Source organism: Apteryx rowi, unplaced genomic scaffold (assembly GCF_003343035.1).
Source record: "Apteryx rowi isolate R43461 unplaced genomic scaffold, aptRow1 scaffold_29, whole genome shotgun sequence".
Lineage (NCBI taxonomy): Eukaryota > Metazoa > Chordata > Aves > Apterygiformes > Apterygidae > Apteryx > Apteryx rowi.
This window is the reverse complement of record NW_020449307.1, coordinates 568,080-590,862: the sequence shown is the minus strand read 5'-3', so window position 1 is coordinate 590,862 and position 22,783 is coordinate 568,080. Positions and strand designations below refer to the sequence as shown.

The window sequence follows — 22,783 nt, the reverse complement described above, 5'->3', positions numbered from 1 at the left end:
AGGAAGGTTTTGCTGGGGAGGCTCACTCTGTTCCCCTTGGCTGCCTCTCAGCTCAGAGGCCAGCAGTAATCTGCTGCAAAAGGGGGTGGTAAAGAGCTCATCCGATTCAGGCTGTGAAACCATGGTCTTGAATCCTAATAATTTCTACAGCAACCAGCTGTAATGTCACAAAGAATTATGATACAGAGTGGGGAGGGGGGGAACAAGCTGACACATGTTCATGAATCCTAAATCCTGCTTTAGGCAGAACTGTAAGACTACCCATTTAAAAAATAATTATGTTTCTATATTGTGTGTTCTAAAAAGTCTTTTGTGAAACATTGAGGCCCATATTTCTAAATGCGATCGAGCTGGGAAATATCCCAGGATCACAAGAAGAATTTGAGAGGAAGCAAAATTCATGCAGAAACTTTGGAGACAATTTCAAGAAGACAAGCAACTTAATGATGGATTTTTGTACTCATAAAAGCCTATAAATGACCTCATTTTAAAAAGAGAGCTTTTTTCTATTCTTTTCTGTACTCTGCTCACTTTTCCCCTGAATATTTTATGTAAGAGTTTGAGTTTTGAATTAGACTTCAAGTAAAAATACCCCCCCCCACCAAAGAACCAACCGTACACACTGATCAAAAGCAAAATGGGATTTCACCTTGCAGTGCCTCTCCTTTCTAATTAGGATGCTCTTCTCGTACCACATTTTTCCAGCAAAACATGCAGAATTCTGATTGTTTGCAGCACACAAATCAAATCCTTACTGGTAAGATAGCTGCTCCTAGCTTCCAATATTCTTACCACATGGTGGCAATATAACTTCCACCTTCCTGGTAAGGACTAAGGAGGTGAGTTGGGTCGGATTTCCTCCTTCATTACTTCTTACTCACTCTGATGATTATATTTGTAGGTGGCAATTACAGCCTTCTGAGGTTCTGCTTTCCATTTCCTCTATAAATTTAATAGAGTATTGTTGGGTTTATTTTTCAAATAAACCCAGCAACATTTCTGAGGACATTAAACCCTGTTATATAAGGGTTTTTCTTTTAGCTAATGCAATATTGTATGTTTCTCTGATCTCTAATGAAGTTCTGAGGACCACTCTGGAATTATTCCTCTTTGTCAACACATGTTCATATGCCCTTCTGTATTAACTCCTTCTTTCCAAGATAGTCAGTTCCTCTCTCCTTCAGCCTTTGCTGTCTGCAAGTCTCAAAATGATTTAAACACAGCTTAAAAATAATACATGAAGCACAAAAGAGAAAAACTAGGAATATGTACATGGAAAGGAACTAGAAAAAGATTCATCCTAGAGGAGATTTATATGTTTAAAAGAAAACTTGATATATGAGAGATTTACAGGTATACTGGGCAAGGTCTTTGTAAACAACAGCAAGGAGTAAACTTGTAGTCTTCATTTGAAAGGACTGTTCTATTGTGAAAATGAAAAAGAAAAAAAAATCTATCTGTTACCACTTTATTTTAAAATAGGTATCTGTAGGCTAGATCTGAAGTACAGTTTTTTTTTTTAAGTACAGTATCTTTTTTCTGCCTTTTTTTTTWAAAGTGTTGATATTCCTGAYTGGAATATGAGTGTTACTAGTTCTCAGTAGAAAGGTACCATTCTGTGGTACCCAGCCCAGGCATCACAAATTTAAGGCTTAATTGGTTGCACTCTATGCACTACAGGTGCACAGCCATAGAGAAGGCCTAGCTACATCACAGAAAATTTTATGGGTGAAACCACAGAGCATTCGACAGGTGGCTTTGGTGCTAAGTACTATAAAATACTTCCACTCACATTAAAATCTCCAGTCTTTTAAAAGTGAAAAGAAATTCCTTCCAAATCCACAATCAAGGAATTCTTTAATAAAAAGCTTTTTAAACAATTATTAATAGATTACAGTATTTAGCTCCCAGCAGCATTTTGTGTTGTTATGCTGTTTGATGTGATTCAAAACAGTAGACTAAGATTTTCCAAGGCAGATCAATGTGGAAAACTTCTCTTATGATTGGGAATCTTAAAATCTCTTACAACTGGGAATCAGGGAACATCATATTTTCTGTCATTCTCAAAAAGCAAGGAAAAAAAGTAGTTATAAAAAAATTGTCTGCTATGCAATCAACAGCTCGTCAAAATGGTAGTGCAAGTTGCCTTAAAGCATAATTGTTCAGCACCAAGACAACACAGATGAGCACAGAAATGGCTACAACTCCTCTAGAAGAAAAGGTCTGGAAAGAATGGYATTTGCATGTCCCAGCTGTGCCACGGAAATATTTCTCAGAGCAGGAAACCCYGCTTCACGAAGGAAAAAGTAGAAGGCAGGCAAAAAGGCTGGGAAAAGTATAAGAAGTTGCTGCTTTTCCTGCTGGAGGCTGTTTGCAGCCCTAAGCAGACATAAAAACACTGGTTTATTCCTCTGTATTATCACCTGTGTGGTAGCCACGGTCTGTCTGGCTCTGCCTCGGTGGACGAAGAAACCCGGCTCGTGAAAATGCTGTCGGTGTCACTACCTTTCCAGACCCCAAGTAATCGCATTTTATCTGCATCCTGGCAGCAGAGGAAAACGGAGGAACATGCAAGACCCAGCAGCACCTCCAGCTGTTTCACGCAGGCCTGAAGGTAAAGGTCTCCCCTAGCTGACAGCGTTGCTCCGTCCCTGCAGCGCTCAGCTCATCACCAAGGTACTAGCGTGTGATGCAAAGTGTCTGCCACCTATTTGGCCTCGGTTCCCTGCTGTTACGTCCTGGAGGCTTTGCACCGCGTTGACAAACCGTGGCTGTAAATCCCCTGCAATCAGCCCCACTGCCCTCACTTGGTGCTTACAGGCAGCTGGTACCCCTCGCCTGGCACACAACAGCCCACACGTACCTGGCCACTTGTATTTTATTACTTACCCATCTAAAAGTTTTAAGATGGTCTCTAAAATATGCCGTTTTTCTCCACTTTTGTAATTGCTGTTGCTCTGCGATGTAGTTTCTGATTGGTTTSCCTTGTAGCCCGGTATCCATTGAAGACTGGAAAACAGCTGGTGCAGACGCTCTGCCATATGGTAGTTACTTATAGCGACATAAACTAATTGAGTGTTGAGGGTGATATTACCCRGGATGCTTTATCTTTTAGTAACTGCTGGTATGTCAGTCTGACTGCTTTAAAAACGTACCCTCATTCTTCAGTTCTCCTGATCCAGAACAAAACACAGGTGCAGACACCTCCATGTCCTGGCTGGTATCAACATCACACCATTTGCCTTCTTCACCTCAGTTTGAAAAATACATTGTACTACATCCACATTCCTCGTGTACTAACGCTCCCCAATCGCTGCTTGATGGAAGAGACGGCAGCTGGAAACACTGGCGTGCAAATCAGCCCTAAAAGCATCCTGTTTCCCGGGTACCAGGACCTGAACTTGTGCAGCTAGAGTTCCTCATGTCATGTCAAGCATGTGGAGTGCAGAGAACAATTTTGAAGCTCACTTTCCATACGCAAAGATTTAACCTCCTGTCCGTTGTGCTGGAGGAAAGAGCCAACTTCAGCTCTGTGGGGGATCCCTGATCCCCCCACAACATACGGGAGTCACTTGCCCTTTGCATTTCACAGGCCATTACTCTGCTTTTCCATTCAGGGACCTCCTTTGACCTATGACTGCTTCCAGCCGATATTAGGATTTGGAGCTGTAGTTTCTTAAATGCACTTTAGTTTGTTTTCTTTTCTTTTCATTAGGAGAGCTGAGGTATGTGAATTGCCAACTCATGAGCTGACTTCCACCATAATTTCTGGTATTTTGATTTTGCTACATTTACAGAACAACAGAGAGGTCAATTCTCTAGTAAGATACATTTCCCAGCACAACTGTCATCCCTTTCATATATAGCTTTCACACATTCTAATTTGGACAGAGTACATTCATTTTTGCTTTTTACAGCATATACTTTTTATTCAGGCCAAAGAGCAGTGAGACGAAGAGGATGGCTGTTTAAACAGGCTGTAGTTTTTTCCACTGGTCCCTGAATTTCCATAAGCAAGGTTGCACCAAGGAAGAACCAGTGCATCAAAAGAAAATTTGCAGAAAGTTACTTTTCAGGCCAAACTGAAGGAATTATACACTAATATAATTTTTCTGTTGCTATCTCTTAATTTGGGCTGGTTTTCTTTCTGGTATTTTAATCATTCCTTGATAGCAGCATTTTCAAAATATAAAGCTTGGTTGCTTTCTTTAAAACATATTTTTAACCAAAAGTTCATAGAAAAAAATTCACCAATTTACTTCTGAGGAGTAAAGAGGAAAATGTAAATTTATCATGATAAAGGGCTTAATTCTCTGTTAAGTACTCTTAGATTCCCTAATTACCTGTATTTGCCCAATTGCACATATAAACAGGCATTCTGTAACTACATAAACAGGCATTCTGTAACTTCTGAAGGGATATTTCAAAAGCTTCTGCAGTAACTTTGTAATCTCAGAGTCAACATGTTTAACTGCAAAGAGATCACAAAAAGCCATCAAAATCATATGCGAAGTCATATAACTATAGGTCTAGAAGAGACCTCAAAGAAGTTGTCTAATCTCCCCCTTGCCCTGAAACACGATGGACTTTTATCTCAGCTACCTATGGCAGAAATCTGTGTGACACACTCTTAAACAGCTCCTATGACAGGGATTCCTACAGTATCCCTGGGCAACATGGCCTAACAGAAATATTTTTTCCTGATATTCATGTACACTGTTTTGGTGTGAATTAACTCAATTTCTTCTTATCTTTCATTTAACGATTTTCTACAGCCTGGAAGACTATTATGGGTGTCACACACCCCAAGCTCAATTCTATCAACACAGAAATTATGCAATTTTGTTTTATCCATCATTAACATGGTCACTTAAATGCTTTCCACATAAAAACTCCTGGAGAGAAGTCTGATCAAATATGCATCCAAAACATGTAACAAGAATTGGTCTGTGGATTTTTTTAGAGGGGTGGATTGGTTTAGAACCACATTTTATATTTTCATATATAAATAAAAATGAGATTTCTGGCCTGTGGTTCTCCCACTTCTGTTTTATTGAAAGAATTTTCATGTCAAACCACTGATACAACTTTTTGGAGGAAAAACATAGGTCTCAAAATTGAGTTAATTTGCAAGTGTTATGCAACATTCATAATCTTTTTTTTCTGGGAGTACTGTAAATTTAAAGTATTTCCTATGCAACCCTGCTGACTGTGGACCTACAGCATGAAAATTACAGCAAGATCCTTCTGCTAGGCACCATGGGACAGATCCCCAGCACTTCTATTAGAAGCCATGGAGTTATTCCAGACTATTCTGTAATATATGAAACACTAATATACTAATTAGTTATTAAAAATGCCAGCATTGTCAGAAAATGGAGACATAGATCTTCAATACAGCATTTAACCTAAGGCTACTGTAAGTGATGTTGGCAAAGAGAAACAGATTTGTTAAAATCAGAAACTCCTGATAGCTCTGTTATACAACTTTCAATATACCATCTTTTAGAAATATTTGACTCAGTGATACAGAATCTGCTTTCAGATATCTACCCGTTGCTATTTTCATTACTCAGATACTGATCTACATATTTTACTTGTCAAATTTTTATTTTTATTCCTGTATTCCTGCTTAAATTGAACAGTAGCTAACTGATTAGGTTTAATTTGGTTGCAAACTGTGTAGGTCTTTTCTCACTTAAGGTAATTTAAGAGCTAACTGCATCCCTGACAGTGCAGTAACAGTAACATAATAGTGGAAAATAGAAGAGATTCTGCCAGAGAGGTGGGGTTAAATTTTGTGCTACATTGCACATAAACTAAAGCTGCAGAGATCAAAAGACTTACTCTGGATTTAAACTGATGTAACTGAGCACAACTGGTTCTCTTGCATGTGGTATATACACAGCGAATCTAGTTTCAGTGAAAGTTTCATATTAATTTCAATAATCTCTTTAATCACATAGCCAAGTAGATCTTAACAAAAAGTCACTCACAAACTGCTGCAACTCAGGAGATTGTTGCCTTATCTTTAAAAAGTCTAAATACTGGCAACCACAGCATATGACACTTCTATTTTTGTTATTTCTACAAGCGTGAAGATATCATCACCCTATGATAAAAATGAAGAATGAACTGCAAGATATCACATGGAACTGCAAGAAATTACCTAAAAGTTTCTAAGAACAGACCACATTTATTTAACATCTCCCCTCTGAATGTGCCCAGGCTGACATTATTTCTAGAAGGACAGTACATAATTCTAGAAAGGAGAGTTTTCTTTTCATTATTGGCCTGAGCCGAGCTATTGTCAAGAAGAAGAACTCGCTGCGATAAGGGACATCAACACAACACCCAGAGAAGCGTCAAGGCTCAAGGCTCTTCCTGAAGAAAAGTCCTTTTGGAAAGGGCCTCTGTGAAAGGCAAGTGCAAGCTTCTTCCACGCAAAATACTGATAACCTCCGTGGCCAAGTGCCTCCTTGCTGACAGCGTTGGCAGACGTGGATAGAGCTAGTGATATCAGCATGGACATCTGGCTTCCTTCCATTGCTCAGAGAACTGACCACAGTAAATAACACTGTTTTCCTTCTAAAAGCTATTCGGAAGCCTGAATGATGGGAATCCAAATATTAGAGGGTGACAGGTGTTGGATTTGGCAGACAACCCCGTTCCAAACAACCTTCTGCAGAAAGGGAAGGTTAAAGACTGGGCTATAGCTGGCAAGGTTATTGCTGTGCAGTGCTGGTTTTTGAAGACAGTCCAGCTCACAGCGCATTTCAAAGTTTTCAGGAGCTTGCTGATTTCTAGGCTGGCGTTCACGATGTGCATCATAAACGGTTCAATTTTCTCTGACCACAGCCAACTGAGAAGGGCCAGAAGCCCATTCCAGTTGATGCAATCTATAATGCAAGCAACCCTATGACAGGTGAACTTCAGCCAAAGCAAGTCGTCGAGGGAATTTCTTCCAAGCCTTTCATTACATGATTGGATGAAATTTAAGGTTCTCTTTTTTCCTTCTAGTTTAATATGGATGAGGCAAAGTAATGCTGTAACTAGTTGTTCTTCCCTTCAACAGAATTATTTACAGTGGAACTATCCACTTCAAACACATGGCTGAGATAAGAGCTGCTCTGTCATTCTTATTTCGACTGCAACAGAAAGGGCCAGATTTTTTCACATTTGGTTTAAATCCRCATGTAAATAAAGGTACACCAAAAAAAATAGCCACCTACATTTCCAATAGGCAGCTACATAATGGCTAACTGTGAATTTATGGTCCCAAGTGCTACATAACAGCTGCATGTACTTAATGGGCAACACTGAATGATGTCCAATATGCAAAAAAGAGGAAAGCTTTCTGTTTGAATAAGATGACAATGTCACTGAAACATCAAGCTGCTTTTGCTACCCTGCCTGAACAAGCACAGAAATCGGGGAGCAAATTCCATGCAGCTTCTCCTAAAGCCCCATATGAGCAGGTCGTACGTCAGGACACCCGAGTGATTTCTAGAGGTGGGGTGCATTTGTGGCACTAAGGGCATCATCGTGTGTTACCCTCTCCCCTTTACTCCACATTGAAAGATGGGAAGAACTGCAAACTTATCCATCTCCATGAAAAATATTTTTTGTGACTGAAAATATGAAAGTGCTTAAAAACAAACAAATACTCCTCACTGTCCCAGTGAGTCTTCACATGCATTGTCAATAAGGATTCTCCTGCTCCATCTAATTGCCCCATTAAGGCTGGTCCCTTTTAGTAGCTGGAGTCCTGGCTTTAGCGTCCTCTTGCAAGAGATTAATTTATCTTAAAGTGATGACTCAGTCTGATTCTTTATCTCATAGCCCCCACCAGGCCTTGGAACTACTGTTTATTGGGAATGATTAGCCCTACATTGTGAAAAATGAGAATCGCTTTCTCTRTTGACATTGAACAGGAATTTTAGGAGCTATTTGCTCTCAGCCCTAATTATGAATGTCCCTTTCCAAATTCAGGTATAATTTGATCAGCGAAGTTCCTGTTTCCAAGAAAAAAAAGTTTAGAGTTCTAGTATTATATAATAGAAATCTGAGCACACAGACAAATTAGGTAAGGCACTGTATCAGCAGCCTTACCAGCATTTTTCAGCAATAAGATAACTTCCAGGCTCCCAGAATTAATACTTCTGAACTTAAGAAAAATATCTACTTCAGCTGCTTGAAATACTATAAGCATAAAAGATACTGCTCAAAATAAATGCTATTTGATTTTGCAGCTGGTACCAGGCACTGCACCTCTGAGACTAGCCACACTGTTCTAAATATACTCTCCAATTTTTGTGAGAAGCTGATTAGATTACGGAAAAGGTTTTTCGTTATTACCTCATTCTCTTTCCACTCTTTATAAAGTCTAGAAAAGGAACAGAAATGCTATCAGCATGAATCAGCCAACAGCTGTGGATAGGTAGTTCCCATAAGCTCAKGGACAGTTTCAGGGAAATACACGTGAGGGGAAACTGGGAGATTTTTTTGCTAGAGCTTGCAGTAAAATTTCTGCAGTTTCATTGTCTTAATGAAGATGACATCCTGGCCTCTCCCACCAGGTGTCACTGCAAAGTCATATAAGAGGATCTGTCTGTGATAACATAAGATACAGGCAGAATGAAGATTAATAAAACACGTACGAGTTAGAGCTGAAAAAGTGTCTCTTTTCGCTCCTCCTCTTGCTCCCAAACCTAGCCAAAAATAAAACTTAACAACACTGCTGTGCATTAAGCTCAGAAAAAGAACAGAGTATCAATTTTATGTCATAGATACCTATAACTTATTGCATAAGAGTTTTTAAATAAATGCCATGTACGATGTTATTGGGGCCTGGCTGCCAGCTGTTCTCTCTTTTTGATGGGAGGATAAGGTGACGTCCAGATGTCACAGCCCCTGTGTCAGGACTGTTTCAAACTGAGCCAGCACAGGGATATTAACTTCGAAATGATCTTTAGAGATTTACAGGACAAACCTTTCTGATCACTCTCTTTGACTGTGACATGAGAGGAGGAAGTAATTCTTCCTTTTGGAAACCAAAGTCCCTAAAAATCAAACAAAACATGCCCTGTAGATCAAATTGCAAAATAGCTCCTAAGAGACTACTCTTACATCCAAGGACGCATACAATAGGACAAAAGGAAAACACTCAGTTTCACAGTCTATAGACAGGGTAGACCCATCTAGAGCTACCAATCCTCTCCTGYCCTCCCACCACTGAAGGAGGGGACACTGCCCTGCTCTGACCCCCCTGCATTCTCCAGGCAGCAGAGGGCAACTCCAGCTGTGCAAGTTGTGTATCTGTGTCTGCCAATGCAGACTGGCTAAGAGGAGGTCACACCGTGGCTTTATGCTAGCGCAGCACACGAAGGGCCCCATCCTGCTTGGTGGAGCTTCATAAAGTTCGCTGCCCTGCAGAAGTATCCCAGGTCTTGCAGCAGCGTGGCGGCTGGGCTATTCCACAGCATTCAGCATCACAAACCAAGTACTTCATAAATGCTAATGAATTTAATGAGCTTCCCAACTGTGGCACAGGGATATTACAACTTTCCCTTTGTCACTTACCGGTATCTCTAGCAGAGCCCACTAGTCTCTGTGATTTCTCTGAATATAGCTTCTCCAAGTGTCAGGTAGCAAGTGGAGACACTTTAATTACACCATGACAGAATTCATTTCTGGTGCATAAGATAAATGAAGTTACTGTTGAAGAGCGCTGTAACAAAGTGCTTAAATGAAATGAATTTTAGCTGCACTACACTTGTTGAAATATACAATACTTTTTATTAAAGTAATGAATATATATAAAGAACATACTCTTACCCTACCACTTTGAGAGCACTTTGTGCTCTAGCACTATCTGTTTTAAAATTACCTTTAAGCCTCATTGTTCCCTAAAACATATGCTCAGACCAACAACGGTCATTTGACCAGCAGTGAAATATAAAACACTCTCTGCTGGTGCTATTCATTTAAATGTTTAGCTGGTTTCAGCCTCAGAACTTTAAATTCTCTCTTATAGGCTATCACTCCTTTTTAATATAGGCATGTATCAGACAGCACTGAAAACGTTAAGTCAAACTGTATGAAAACATTGTAAATGTTTATTTCAGTAATAAAAGCCATGCTTAATCTATGCTTTCATGTTGCAGTAATCTATGTATCAACCTATAACCTTCCAGCTGAATGCACTAAGTAGATTAAGCTCTGATTGATYTGAAATGTTTTTCACTATATTTTCAAAAGCCAACAGTTCAGCATAAATACCTTGAAGAACTTTTTTTCCCCTTTGGCAGATTTACGAAAGCAGAGCTTAACTTGAATTGAAATGAACTCCTGCATTTTTACAGGGCGAAAAGCCTGTCAAATCCACTCTAGATCTGCTCTGCTTCGGGATTTACTAAAATCATCTGATTAATAGTACCGTTTATCTATTCTGTCGTGACAAAAACAATCACGTTAACAAAGAGACACGTTCCCTCTGGGTCCAACATTCATATCAACCATTGAGTCGCACCAAAAGGTGGCACTGCTGGGACTGGAATTCGCATAACGAAGGACGCAAAAGAGTGCCCAGAAAGGCTGGGTGGGATGTTGCCGCTTGCGGTAAAAGATCTTACAACTTGGCTTCCTCACATAGGAAGCGCCAAGAATTTTTTGTGCTGCATCTGGGGAAAGCGAGAAGTAGGTCATGAACTGTTACAGTAACCTGACAGAGCGCTCGGGGAGGCTCGGCTGCCGGCGCTCGCCGAGGTTGTGAACTTCGGCAACAAAAAGAACACACGAGGGAAGAACAGCGCTTTCAATGCCTCGTGATCCTGCTTCAGCATTTATCACAGCTCATTTGCAGACTAGGTGGCGGAGATAGCTGCACAGATGGGATGAGATTTCCACATATGTTCAGAGTCCATGGCAGTAGCTTGCTGAGATGACGGCAGCGCAAACACAAATGTGGTTCTCAACATCCAACCTCGCTGTAGTAGTGAAGTGTGGGAACATCCCAGCTGCTGGTAGGGAGAAAATTCAGCTCCATTGAAAATGATGTCTGCATTGTCATGGACTCCAGCAGGAAGAGTTCAACTGYCTTCCAGTGGTTCTTACCAAATTATCATCTTGGAATACCCAATTTCTTGTGGAGTTCCCTCTGTTCATGCATTCAGAGCAGTGACACCTGAATGCTGGGACCCGTCAGATCCTGCCGCCCCATTGCTTGTTCACACCTCGGCCACAGATTCTCATTTCTGACTCCGGTCCCAGCTTTACCTCCACGATGACCATTTTGATGTGCAGCACTGAGCGCACCCGACCACAGGGCAGCCGCCACTGCTGTTGCTCACTGAATAAGGACTGCAGCAGGTCCCTTGAGCTTCGAAGGGAAAAATGAGGACAGAAGTCTGCCTTTTAGGTCAGGAGGTAGCTAGGATGTCAGTAGCTGCTCACTTATGCAGGACAAGCTATGGACAAGCATGCCTCAAAAGCGTTCACACAGTTGCCAGCTCCTGGGTTCTCCAAACCAGAGTCCCGTAGGTTGTCCAAGGTACACAGGTGATATAACACAGGAGAAAGAGCTCAACTCACGCAGTTCAGCTCTGGATCTAAGTTCAGGTTCTGAACAAGACTCTGGGGACATCTGTATCCCAGTCTTCCTTTGAATCTCTCTCTACATCACTTTTGAAGTAAGACAAGATTTTATTTAAATATAAACTGTTCTCAGACACAAAGTGACATTTCCAAATAAATGCTGTATTCTGATTTTGGCAAAACATACTGTCAGTGAATAACAGGTACAGTGGTCCTACTCTGTACCTACTATTTAGGGAGGTTGCAGAATCTGGTCTGGTAGATTCAGACTGTATTTAATCATAAATTCATTTATTATCCCATTATATTAACATGAAGTTAACAAGAAAGTTCATTATAAAGGACAAACCTGAAAGTCAATGTCAGCTAAGAAATTGCCTGAGCAATAAAAATATGTGTCAGCAAAACACAAGTGTCATCATGGGCTTGCTGGCTTGCTTGGAGTTCATTAGCATGACAAACTCCTCCTGTCAGCATGGGGCTGTGTGCAAGACTCTGTGAGAAGACCTTATGTACTAAATGAAGTTTATCAACAAAATATGGTTACTAATRTGCTCATTCGACCTGCACAGTCAAACAGGACAGCCCACATCTTCAGCGACAAATGAATAAATAAATAAAAATTAAATAAAATTAGCATTTTGTAACTTATCCACTACTCAGATTACAAAGTGCTTCACAAGGAGGACATTTGCTTGCAAATATTCTGTGATATGACATAAAAACACATTTAAATATTGGAAGTAGTTAAAACCGGTATCAGATATTTCCACGGATGCGTTTGATGAGTTTGTACACTGATGCGTGCAAACTCTGACACTGAATGGGACCAGCTTCTCTGGGAGTTACAAATGAAAAAGAATTGATTTTAATTCCCTCATTTTTGAGTCCAACAGCCCTGGCTTAGGTACAATATATAGTAACTTAAAGAGTGCTTCATATTTTTATGCCAATTAATGGTGAATGGCATTTTTGTAAGCTTCTCTGTACCATCAAGGGCCAAAGAAACTGGGACCAGCCAACAGGGCTCAATTAGTAGACCTACCTGGACACTTCTGTCTGAAGAGCTAAGAAAAGCATCAAAGTGGCAGTGCTGAGACCTGAGGGAGGAAGCCTTGGGACTTGTTACTTTAGAGAGAAAATATGTCACAGGAAAGAGACTGCCAGGTCCCCAAAATAGGATCCTTGTGAAAATAAACTGCTGGGAGTATTAGCCAGGCATGGAGAGAGGAACACGTTTTGTGTGCATGTGTTCTGTTCTTTATTTTATTTTATTCTGCTTGACTATTAGTTTAAAAGCATATTATGTCCCCCAAAAGAATGGGGGGGGCTGGCAGTGATCCTTTCTTAAGCTAGCGAGCAGGCTTGTTTGTTTTGCACGTAGCTGCTCACAGACACCCGAAGGCCCGTTTGGCAGCTGAAAAGAGCCGAAGTAAAGCAGCGCRCCAGCGATGACCCTCTACCCGATCAGGCCCATTTTCAAGGGAAAGAAGCCAATTACTGTGAAGACCTGTCTGCTTTAAGAAAATTTTTAGCTAGCAAGATCTGGGCAGCTTCCAGGTCCTGTGTGCCACCCAGTGCTGTGAAAAATAACCAAATCAAGTAAAATTGTTTCTTAGCTTCTTTCCTTGAAATAGAACCACTTCCCCTCCCCGTTTCTGTCCTTTTCTGTGATTTGAAAACTAGCATGTCTATGTGTGATTGCAGGTGCCATTAAATAATGAAGCAGTTCTGCTCATTAACACTTTGTGAWTTATTACCTTTGGACTAAGGAAAAGAAAAAACAGCCAGGAAAACAGAGTTTTTACATCGTTTCACATTATTTCTAGTCCAGCACTTCAGACAAGTGTTAGGATAGGAAATTTTCAGCTTGTGGTTCACCAGTCCCCAGAATTGCAATGCTGAACATCTAATTCCAGCCAGTTCTGTAAATCTAGAGTGTGACTTAAAACTCATACTAYCTGCTGCCCTAAATATTGTGTCCTACCTTCATACAGCCAGTCGCTGAGCCCATTGAAAATAACACCTTCCTTTCCTGTGGAGACCACTCGGATGGCTTGTTTCCCCACATGGGCACAGTAATAGATGTTATTCTCAAAGATAAATATCTGATTTGAAGGGAAAAAGAAAAAGAGAACACCGTTAAGCAGTGGCTCCATTATAAAATGTTGCATTTTGCTTTTACAATAATCAGCAGTACAAAAATCACATATCACATCTTTATAGCATCTTTTTAAAAAAAGGATTTTCACAGCTGTCTTCCAATGCCATTGACTGACAGAAAGATGCTAATTTACAACAAACTGAACCCTTGGCCGTCTGATACAAGCTTTATTTTTCTCCCTCCTGTCTTCATTTCAGAAACTGAAACATCGCAGCTGAGGAACAGTGCAGTCAAGGGCATGCAATAAAGAATGCCATCTCTCAGAATTTTGTAAAAGTGGCCCGTGACACACCAGCAGTGTGCAGAGTTGATGGTGATGCTATGTGGTGGCCAAATTGGTTCTTCCTCATTTCCAGCTGCTCCTGTTTCCTTAAAATACAACTGGCAACCTATTAAATAAATCTGAATTTAATGCAGATGCTCACTGCAGATGCTACCCACCGAAACATCCTATCCAAGGGGAGTGGCAGCAGCCTGTATCATCACATGTTGAGTAACGAAGCATGAGGAGGTCTGTATTCAGGCTGGGCAGCAGCGCACAAGCGCTGAGGACCCAAAGCAGTGTGATGGACCTCCCTTCCAGCCCTGATACCCAGGTTGGTTTGTCCTACAGAAATCTGGGTGGGTGGGAAGAAGGTGCACACATGGACTTTGGAGGTGCCCGAGACTCTCGTCAATCCCAGACCCCCAGCACAGGTGCAGCCTGCATTAACCTGCAGCCCATCTGTGGAAAACTCCCTTGGCCTGTTGCAACAATATAGTAGCTTCAGGCTGCTGAAAGACAACAAGATCAAAAGGTAATTAGACCTCCTCATATGGGCAAGGACAGGCCCACAGCAAGGGTCACTCACTAATGGGTAGATAAGCCTGTTTCTGCAAACACGTGTTCACCCATCTGGGGCCATCCAGCTCAAGGGAACTATTGGCATGAAAGCAATTCCAGCACAAAGAAGAGCTGGGTGGTGTAAAATTCTTATTAAAATTTCAATTCCAGATTGTCAGGAAAGGAGCCCAATATCAGACTCCTGAATAAGCCTTCTGGTTCTTCAAGCTAATTTCATGCAAGTCAATAGATCTATTGGTACTAGATGCTTTTGGAAATCAGGCTGTTTATTTAAATATCTGAGTACTGATGAGCGAGCTAAACTTTAGCCAGCTGTTTTTAAAAATCTTGGTCCTTGACATCAGTCTTTATTGTCAGGTTAAATGCTTTGTCCTGTGTGCTACTGTCATGTGCTACACAGAGGTCCTCTCCCTTCCTCCCCCAGAGTAAGCTGCATCTGTTCAAAACAGCATTCTCGGTTTTTAAATATTTTAGCTTCAATCAGGCTGAAAAGATATAATGAACACGGTATCAGGAAAGCCATTTAGACTGGAAGATGAACTATTAATGTCATTTATTAGACATTTACAGATGGGTTTTTATACACTTGAAGATATTGGAACAAATGTTAAGTACCTGTCCCATGATACTAGAATGCAATTTCTCATGTTACACTTATGAAAAGATAGAATTGGGAAAAATATTTGCTTTCAGCTTATGTTTCACATCCTATTACGGTCTGTGTTTCGCCTAAAGATGAGCTGGAAAGATTCCAGAAGCAAGTATAGATCCTAATTTAACTTTGGCAACTGGTATAGTGAGTTTGCCTAAGGGTAGAAAGTATGACTAAAACTGTAACTTGCTTTTATTCCTTCTAGCCTACATAGGCTTTTAAACTTAAGAGTTGCATCCAATTAATATTTTTTGAAAGTAAAAATATGTTGTAGAAGATACTACACCTCTTTCCTACCCTGATTTTCAGTAAGCAAGAGGAGGCAGATGAGGGGTGCTGAGTAAAGAATTTTATATTAGTTAACTATTGTGCTAGGGCTGTTGGAGTTTAAATATATATGGAAATCAGGAACACTGAGCAGAATAAGATACTTTAGGCAAAATACTGGGTTTCTTTCCATACTGTAAAATAAACTGTCTCTTTCCTTGAGGAGATTTAAAAATCAGAGCTACTGCTGCAGTTGTAAAGACTAAGAAAATAACAGCAGCAGCAAAACCATCGCTGGGCCACGGGGCCGCGTCCGCAGGAGCCCCAGGGGCCCACAGCGGGCGCAGGCGCGTGGGACCGCCGCGCAGCCCCGGGACCGGGATCGCGCAGGGCGGGCGCCGCCGCGCTGGAGCTGGCGTCGCGCTGCGCACCGGCCCCACGGACTCTGCAGCCTCAGCAAGCTCTCGGCAGTCCCCTGATTTTAAGTTTTTGCTGTCTCGGAGAGGCTTCCCGGATAGGCCATAACCCCGCAGGGGGACACGAGCGCRGGGGAAGACTGGCCAGACTGGGGCTCGAGAAACCTGCTTTCCTGCAGCTCACGGGCAAACTTAAATTCACGGTTCTCTAGCATCAGGAGAACAGGAGTTTTCTATTTTACAGGACTGCCATCGGAAAGACAAAGATTGTGTTCAGCCATGAAGGCGACGGAGGCCAAGTATCCACTGCATGAAGACAAATATTCTTCTGGCTGTGATGAGCTTAGTGCTGCTGAAGACTTTACAGACCTAGGCCTTGCAGAAGTATTATTATTTGGCACAGTGCGGCAAAATCACACAAAGGCACCCCACATGCAAAGGGGTTGCCCTGTATTTCTTAGGGGRAAAGGGACAGGGAGAAGAGAAAAAACAAAACAATACTTTCTCTCTCTTCACTCACAGGAAAGAGCAAGAGTCCTCACGCCAGATGTTTTTGGGTAGAACTACAGACATATAGTGCTGCTTCTTCACAACACTGTCCCCCCTCTATATAGCACAAGGGTCAGCTCTGCACACTGCACAGCCCGAGGATGCCGTCATCGAACTGCGAGACAGACCCAGTTCTCCATGTCCAAGAGCTACATGCTCAGGGATACCGCAGGTCTGGCCTGCGACCGGCATGTGCTCAGGTSGAAGGAGTCAAGCGATGCAACACATTCCTTGCCCAGCTTCTCACAGCAAATGAAGGTTTTGCAATGTTGTGTAATATATATAACAACTCCACTGGAAAAACAGACAAGACTGAATAATAGCCTGTTTCTACCCTTCTYTTTATAAGGCATTGCATTGCTTTTTGTTTTTTGTTTTTTTTCCCCCCTCTTCTTCACTGTTTTGTCATTCAAAGCTTTATTACACTAATCAGACTGCATGTGTTATCAGGAAACTGCAGTGGAAAATATAGTGTTCTGACTTCAAACTATCTCCCATATAATTCAGAGCACCTCAGAGAATTTAAAATCAACCTCCCAACTACAGTGCCTTGTACCCTAAAAATGTCGAGCGTAATCAAGATAAAAGATTACTGAAGCAGCACACTGAAGACTTCTGTGTAATGTATCTTATAAATTAAGAAAAGGCTTTTGAACTTTTGTTATTCATCAGGAAAAAATGTCTTTACATTACTCCACATTCTAGGTTAGAAAGATACTAGCTGATTTTATAAAACATCTTGATAATGTTTCCTGCTGTTTTGATTTTATGGCATTAAAGCCGTACTTCCTATAAAATGATCAGAATACTTTCAACTAATCAGAGTATAAGATGTTTTTGTAAAGCTAATTGAAAAAATAACATATGGACTTCTCTTTCATATTACTGCATGGTTGCTTTACACAGCAATTCTAGACTAGCCTAAAATGACAACAGAAGGGCTCAAGCTCTGTCTTATTCCCCTGTCTGTACAGTAGACCAAGAACAGGCCTAAAGCTTCTGGCATCTTCTCTTTAGGTGTGTGTATTTAAGCAAGACTTTACTCCTGACTATGCATTCTTGCACTGTATGTGCGTTTTCTTGTGGACAGCACAACAGGCGCTGCAATGAGCACAATTAATGCCATGGAAAATAAACCTATCCTTCGTTGGGGATAGATCCTTGCTTTGAATGCTATGCCCAATTTGGTCACGACGTCCTCAAAAGGAGTACAGAGGGAAGAGCAGGTATTCTGACAGAAGTAACCAGAATGGAAACACCCATATATAGACCGAAGAGAATGAAACTGTTAACTCTATAGAACAGAGAAAACAAGGAAGACAAGCTCTACAGAACAAGGAAGAGGAAACAGAAAAAAGGAAATGGATGTTTTCACCCTTTCATTTTTCCAGAACAACAGGACAACCAATGAAATCTAGAGGCAAGCTGTTTAAAATGCATAAAAAGATTTTTTTCCCAGGTGAAAGTGCAGTTAACTTGTGGAACTCCTTGCCATTGGATATAATGGAAGACCAGAACTTCATTCTCTTTCTGCTAAACATTATAATATGGTTCAAGATACAAAATACAAAGGTAACTGGAACAACCAGGAGGACTGAGCCAAAGATTTAGTTTTTTTTTTTTWAAAAACATGCACCCAAGGTAATACCATGGCCTTGATAAAAATCAATGGGAATTTTGCTGTTGGCTTTATTTGGCTCAGGATGTCACCTGAAGCTTTCAGAATAAGATATAAACTCTTTAGCCTTAGGTGTCAACATATCACTGACACACATGGGCTGGGAAGAAATCTCTGCCTGGTTGCAATTTATAGTAGGACTGATTGCTGCAAACCATTTTACACCTTCATATGACAAAACTAATTGTAGAGAAAGAATACTAGACTGGTTGGAATGAAAGCCTGAGACAGAAGAACTTTAAGTCAAAGATTAAGTATTTATCCAGTAAGATAACGGCAGACTGTATAGCTCCCCCATCCTCCTCCCTCCCCACACATCCCTGAAAGCTGAACAGCAAAAGGCAACAGAAATTCCTCAGGATGGGAAGATGTGGAAAAGCATAAATGCCATTGTGTAAAGTAACAACAAAATAAACTTAATTCACTTAAAACACACAGGGACTTGAATAACACTGGCCATTGTAAGGAGCATTCATTTAAAAGTCTTTTTGCAGCCGCTTAAAGGCTTCCGAAGCAATGTTCTCTACCAAACTGGATCCAGAGTGGTAGTAAACACTTACGTTGCAGTAATTAAAATATTGGTATATTCCAATTGTTTAATTTATGGCGCTTTTCAGAAATCTAATGAAAATAATCTCCTTAAAACCACTGTAAAAGTCACAGTGGGCAGCTCTCTAAAGCAGCTATTGCTCTATTAAGCAGCAATTGTTCCAACCTCCTTCCTTCCAGCTGAAGAGGTGAGTGCACTTCCTATTTCTTCACAGACCAACAGAAGATAAATTCATACTCATTAATCTGCATTTTTACTGCTTCTATTTATTTTCCAGCTTTACACTAGAATTCCAAGTTGATGTTCTCTTTCGCCCACAGTTTCTAACATGTAAAACTTGTTAACTGAATGAGCAACATCACTCAAATTTATCCCCTCCAGGCATAAAGCTAATGTTTGGATGTTTATTACTTTAAATTATTGGTATACTGTAGAAACATGAACTTTTCCTACAGGCTAGAAGACACTTCCACACTGCAAGGTCAGCCCACAGGATTTAACTACATAACATGGCTCTTTGCGTTGGTAGCATGGAGAGTTTGCTCAACAAGAGCTGGCCTTCGTGTACAGACAGGCACAAGTTGTACACTGACACTGTTTTTAACTCCAAATCAGCCCAAATTTCTTTGGATTCTGAAAATATGGTCACATAATGGAAGACTCGGTGAGTGGAGAAGTACAATTACAAGACAGCATGCTACTCTGTCCTTACCAAGCATAAGGTATTTCATTGTCTTCTGTTTTTAATGTTAATGCCTATGCTTTTTTCCCCCATGCAGAAGTCTGCTCTTTTGTTGTCACACCAGTTTACCTGAGGGAGTATTCTGGCAGAATAAATAAAATAACAGATTCCTTTTAGGATTCTTTGTGTCTCACAGAAATGGTTACATTTATTTTGCAGAATCAGTAAAAGTTATCTGTSTAAAGGGAAGCATTCGGATATTTCAATGTTCTAGATGTTGAAAAAAATACACAGAAGAGACAGTCCCTTCCACAACAGCATATCATTTTAATGGACAAATAACTACTATTATCCTCTTTCAACAAGTGGGGGAAAAAAAAAAAAGACAGGGACACTGAAGACAAGACTCAGTTGCCCAAACAGAGGTATCTAGAGCTATTTTAAACACCTTAGCATGTCCAAAACTGCTGACAGATATCATATCCCATATATGGGATATCTGTGCTATTCTGGAATATCACCTAGAGGCCAGATATATTTAATACCATTCATTTCAGGTGCTGTAGGAGCCTATGTTTCGACAACCAAATTCCATTTTAAATGTCACATAGGAAAAGACTGGCAAAACCATGAGTCAAACCTGGACACCTGGAGCTACTTCAGTGCCTTAACCAAACAATCTTTATCGTGAAGACTGGGAGAGAAGAGATCTGAAAGATGCCTTGTTCTGCCATGAACTGCATGTCTAAATGACCAATTTACTTGCAGGGTCACAACTATCTTCAAGAGGACACTTACCTGAACTCATGATACTCCCTTCTGCAAAGGCAGAACAATAGCTACTGCAAAATCCTGTTCACTTAAATAGTAAAGAAAAGTAGTTCTTATATGTATCTTGCTCTGTACATTTGCCAGCGCTGGCCGGAATCCATTCTGCCTCATATTGTGCGTTACTTTGTTGCCTTTTGTAGATACGTGGTTCCAAAGGGATGATCCAGTCTGTCTTAGACAGATGCCAAGTACACCCAACAGAGAGACACAGGTACCAATGAAGATATAAAAACTGTCTAACTTCAGGGACTTCACTATCTCCAGCAGCTTTTACGGAGTGCTGGGTACTTCCAAGTCCAAATAAAGTCAATCAATGCAGTCCAAATAAATTAAGTATCTAGTGCTTCCACTGAGTATAAACAGACAACAGGAAATATCGGATGCCTTTGTCCACTCAGGATCTGGTCCTTTCCTAGCCCTTTGAGTGTAATGGCAGCATAAGCATGCCATCATTAGGCCATCAATGGTTTCATACAGGAATGAATAAATAAATAAAATGCAAGGTGAAAACAACCTTGGAGCAGATACCAGACCTTTCTCCTAGCTAGCACTGCCCTAGTGATAGGCTAGACTCAGGCTCCCTCATGCATGCCCTTCATCTTCTCCAAGAGTCCTCTAGTGCTGCCACAGGATGGTACAGCCCCAGGAGAAGGAATGCAACGTATGTTCAATGGCCATCACCCAGTGCTGTTGCTCACAGTCCTTCCCATGTCTAAATCTCTGGGCTCTTCCACCTAAATCTCAATCACACCAAAATTTTTAGTCAACAGCTACCTACCTCTCTGAATAGGCCCTCTGAGAATATACATGGGCAAATAAACATCTGAGGTAAATCCAGACTTCTGCAAGGTTAGGCAGTCCTTTAATGGAGCAAGACTGCATCACTCCCTGGGGTATAAATGGGGATTTAAGTGCCTGAAACTAATTTAGGTGCAATTTAACGGTTCTACMCACTGTCCATCAATTATTTCTTCCATCAGGAGTGCCTATGAACAGTCCCACAGTCTAACCAAGGACGTTTTTAACTTTGTTATTATTCAGTGTAAGATACTTCCTTAAAAATTTGAACGCTTCTATTCATTTATTTGATCAGTCCTAGGAAGGTAAAAATTTCATGTTTCGTGCCAAACTATGTGTGTGTGTGTGTGTGTGTGTATGTATATATATATATATATAAAATGTTGTCTACCACATATCATATAGATTTGAGAGCCTCAGAAAAAATAGACAGAGGTACTTCCCAACACGTCCAGGAAGTATCAAAGTATTATATCTTTTTCTTATACTAAATAACTTGTTGAGAGTCCCAGTGGAACCATGGTATGTAACCAAGGGTTGGAAATGTCAGATCATGAACTTCTCTGTCACTTTTTTCAAGTTTTTGGAATGGCCTGAACCTCTCTGCACTGGATTCCACAGATATTTTAACACAGATATTGCCACAGATATTTCTGAGCATGATCAAACTCTTGCTAGAAACGCGTATACAGAAAGATGTCTCCATTCTCCCTCAATTTCTAGTGCTTTCCAATTCCATTTAAATATTTTGAAGATAACCCCTCTCACGTTAAGTTTTGTTTTTCCACTGCCATATGAAACCTGGAAGCTGAAGACTGTGAAAATGAAAAACAGCAAAGAGAGAAAGATTCCCTGCTGTTTTGTTTGGGCTACAAGTTGAAACTTGCCCTTACTACACTAAATTAGCATGCCCATCCCTGTCTGTGCCGCATTTTGAAGTGGATATGACAACTGCATTTTTACTTTGGGATATCAAGGAAACTTGACAAGTATTGTACAGAAAAGGTCTTGATGTTTTGCAATTGTCATTCTTGCATCAACTGCGGCAGAAAAATGTGATCAATTCAAAATCAGTTCTAAAGCTTGTTGCTGATTGAGTATGCATTATTTAATGAATATTCTGCCAAACTTCTTTTGAATCTCAAAAATAACACAAACTTTGATGTTCAGCTAGCTTCCATTAATGCATTCTGTCACAAGCATTGTTCTTAATGCATATGACACGATTAGACCAGCTCTTATCAGTTYTTCAAATAGTGTAACAAAACCATAAAACTAGTTCTCACCAGTGAACTTACATAATAAGATCTAGTATTTTAATTAGATTTTTATAGTTATTATCAAAATATTTTCTGATAGCAGGTGGGAAAATGAAAGTTAGACAAAAAAAAACTTCAAAAGATTTTCATTCTTCCTCACTAAATGGTTGATTTTTGTAACTTAGGAGAGAGACTTACAATAAATTGTGATGGAGGAGTGAGGTAATAAATTTCTAAATTAAYATTTTTTTATTTATAAAACCAAATTTCATTATTAAAAATCACTGATGAACCCGTGAAACCTTTTCACGTGATCAGCACAGCACAGAGAATCACATCTTGATAAATAATTGACAAAGATACCTACAGTTTCAATTTTTCATACAGGGGCTTAAATTTTGCTTTAATTCAGAGTTAAAAAAAAAACAAAAACAAACAAACAAAAAAACCCACCCTCACTCACTCCTTATCAAGCCAACAATTTAGAGGACATAGCTA

At 40.4% G+C, this 22,783-nt stretch overlaps 1 protein-coding gene across 2 annotated transcripts in view; it reads right to left on the bottom strand.

The window, feature by feature from the left end:
- DPP6 (dipeptidyl peptidase like 6) overlaps positions 1-22,783 on the bottom strand; it is a 437,043-nt gene that overhangs the window by 77,671 nt on the left and 336,589 nt on the right. For both annotated transcript variants that reach the window (XM_026069252.1, XM_026069253.1), the window contains exon 8: positions 13,583-13,703. In XM_026069252.1, the coding sequence (XP_025925037.1) occupies positions 13,583-13,703 (121 nt within the window). The remainder of the gene's footprint in view (positions 1-13,582; positions 13,704-22,783) is intronic.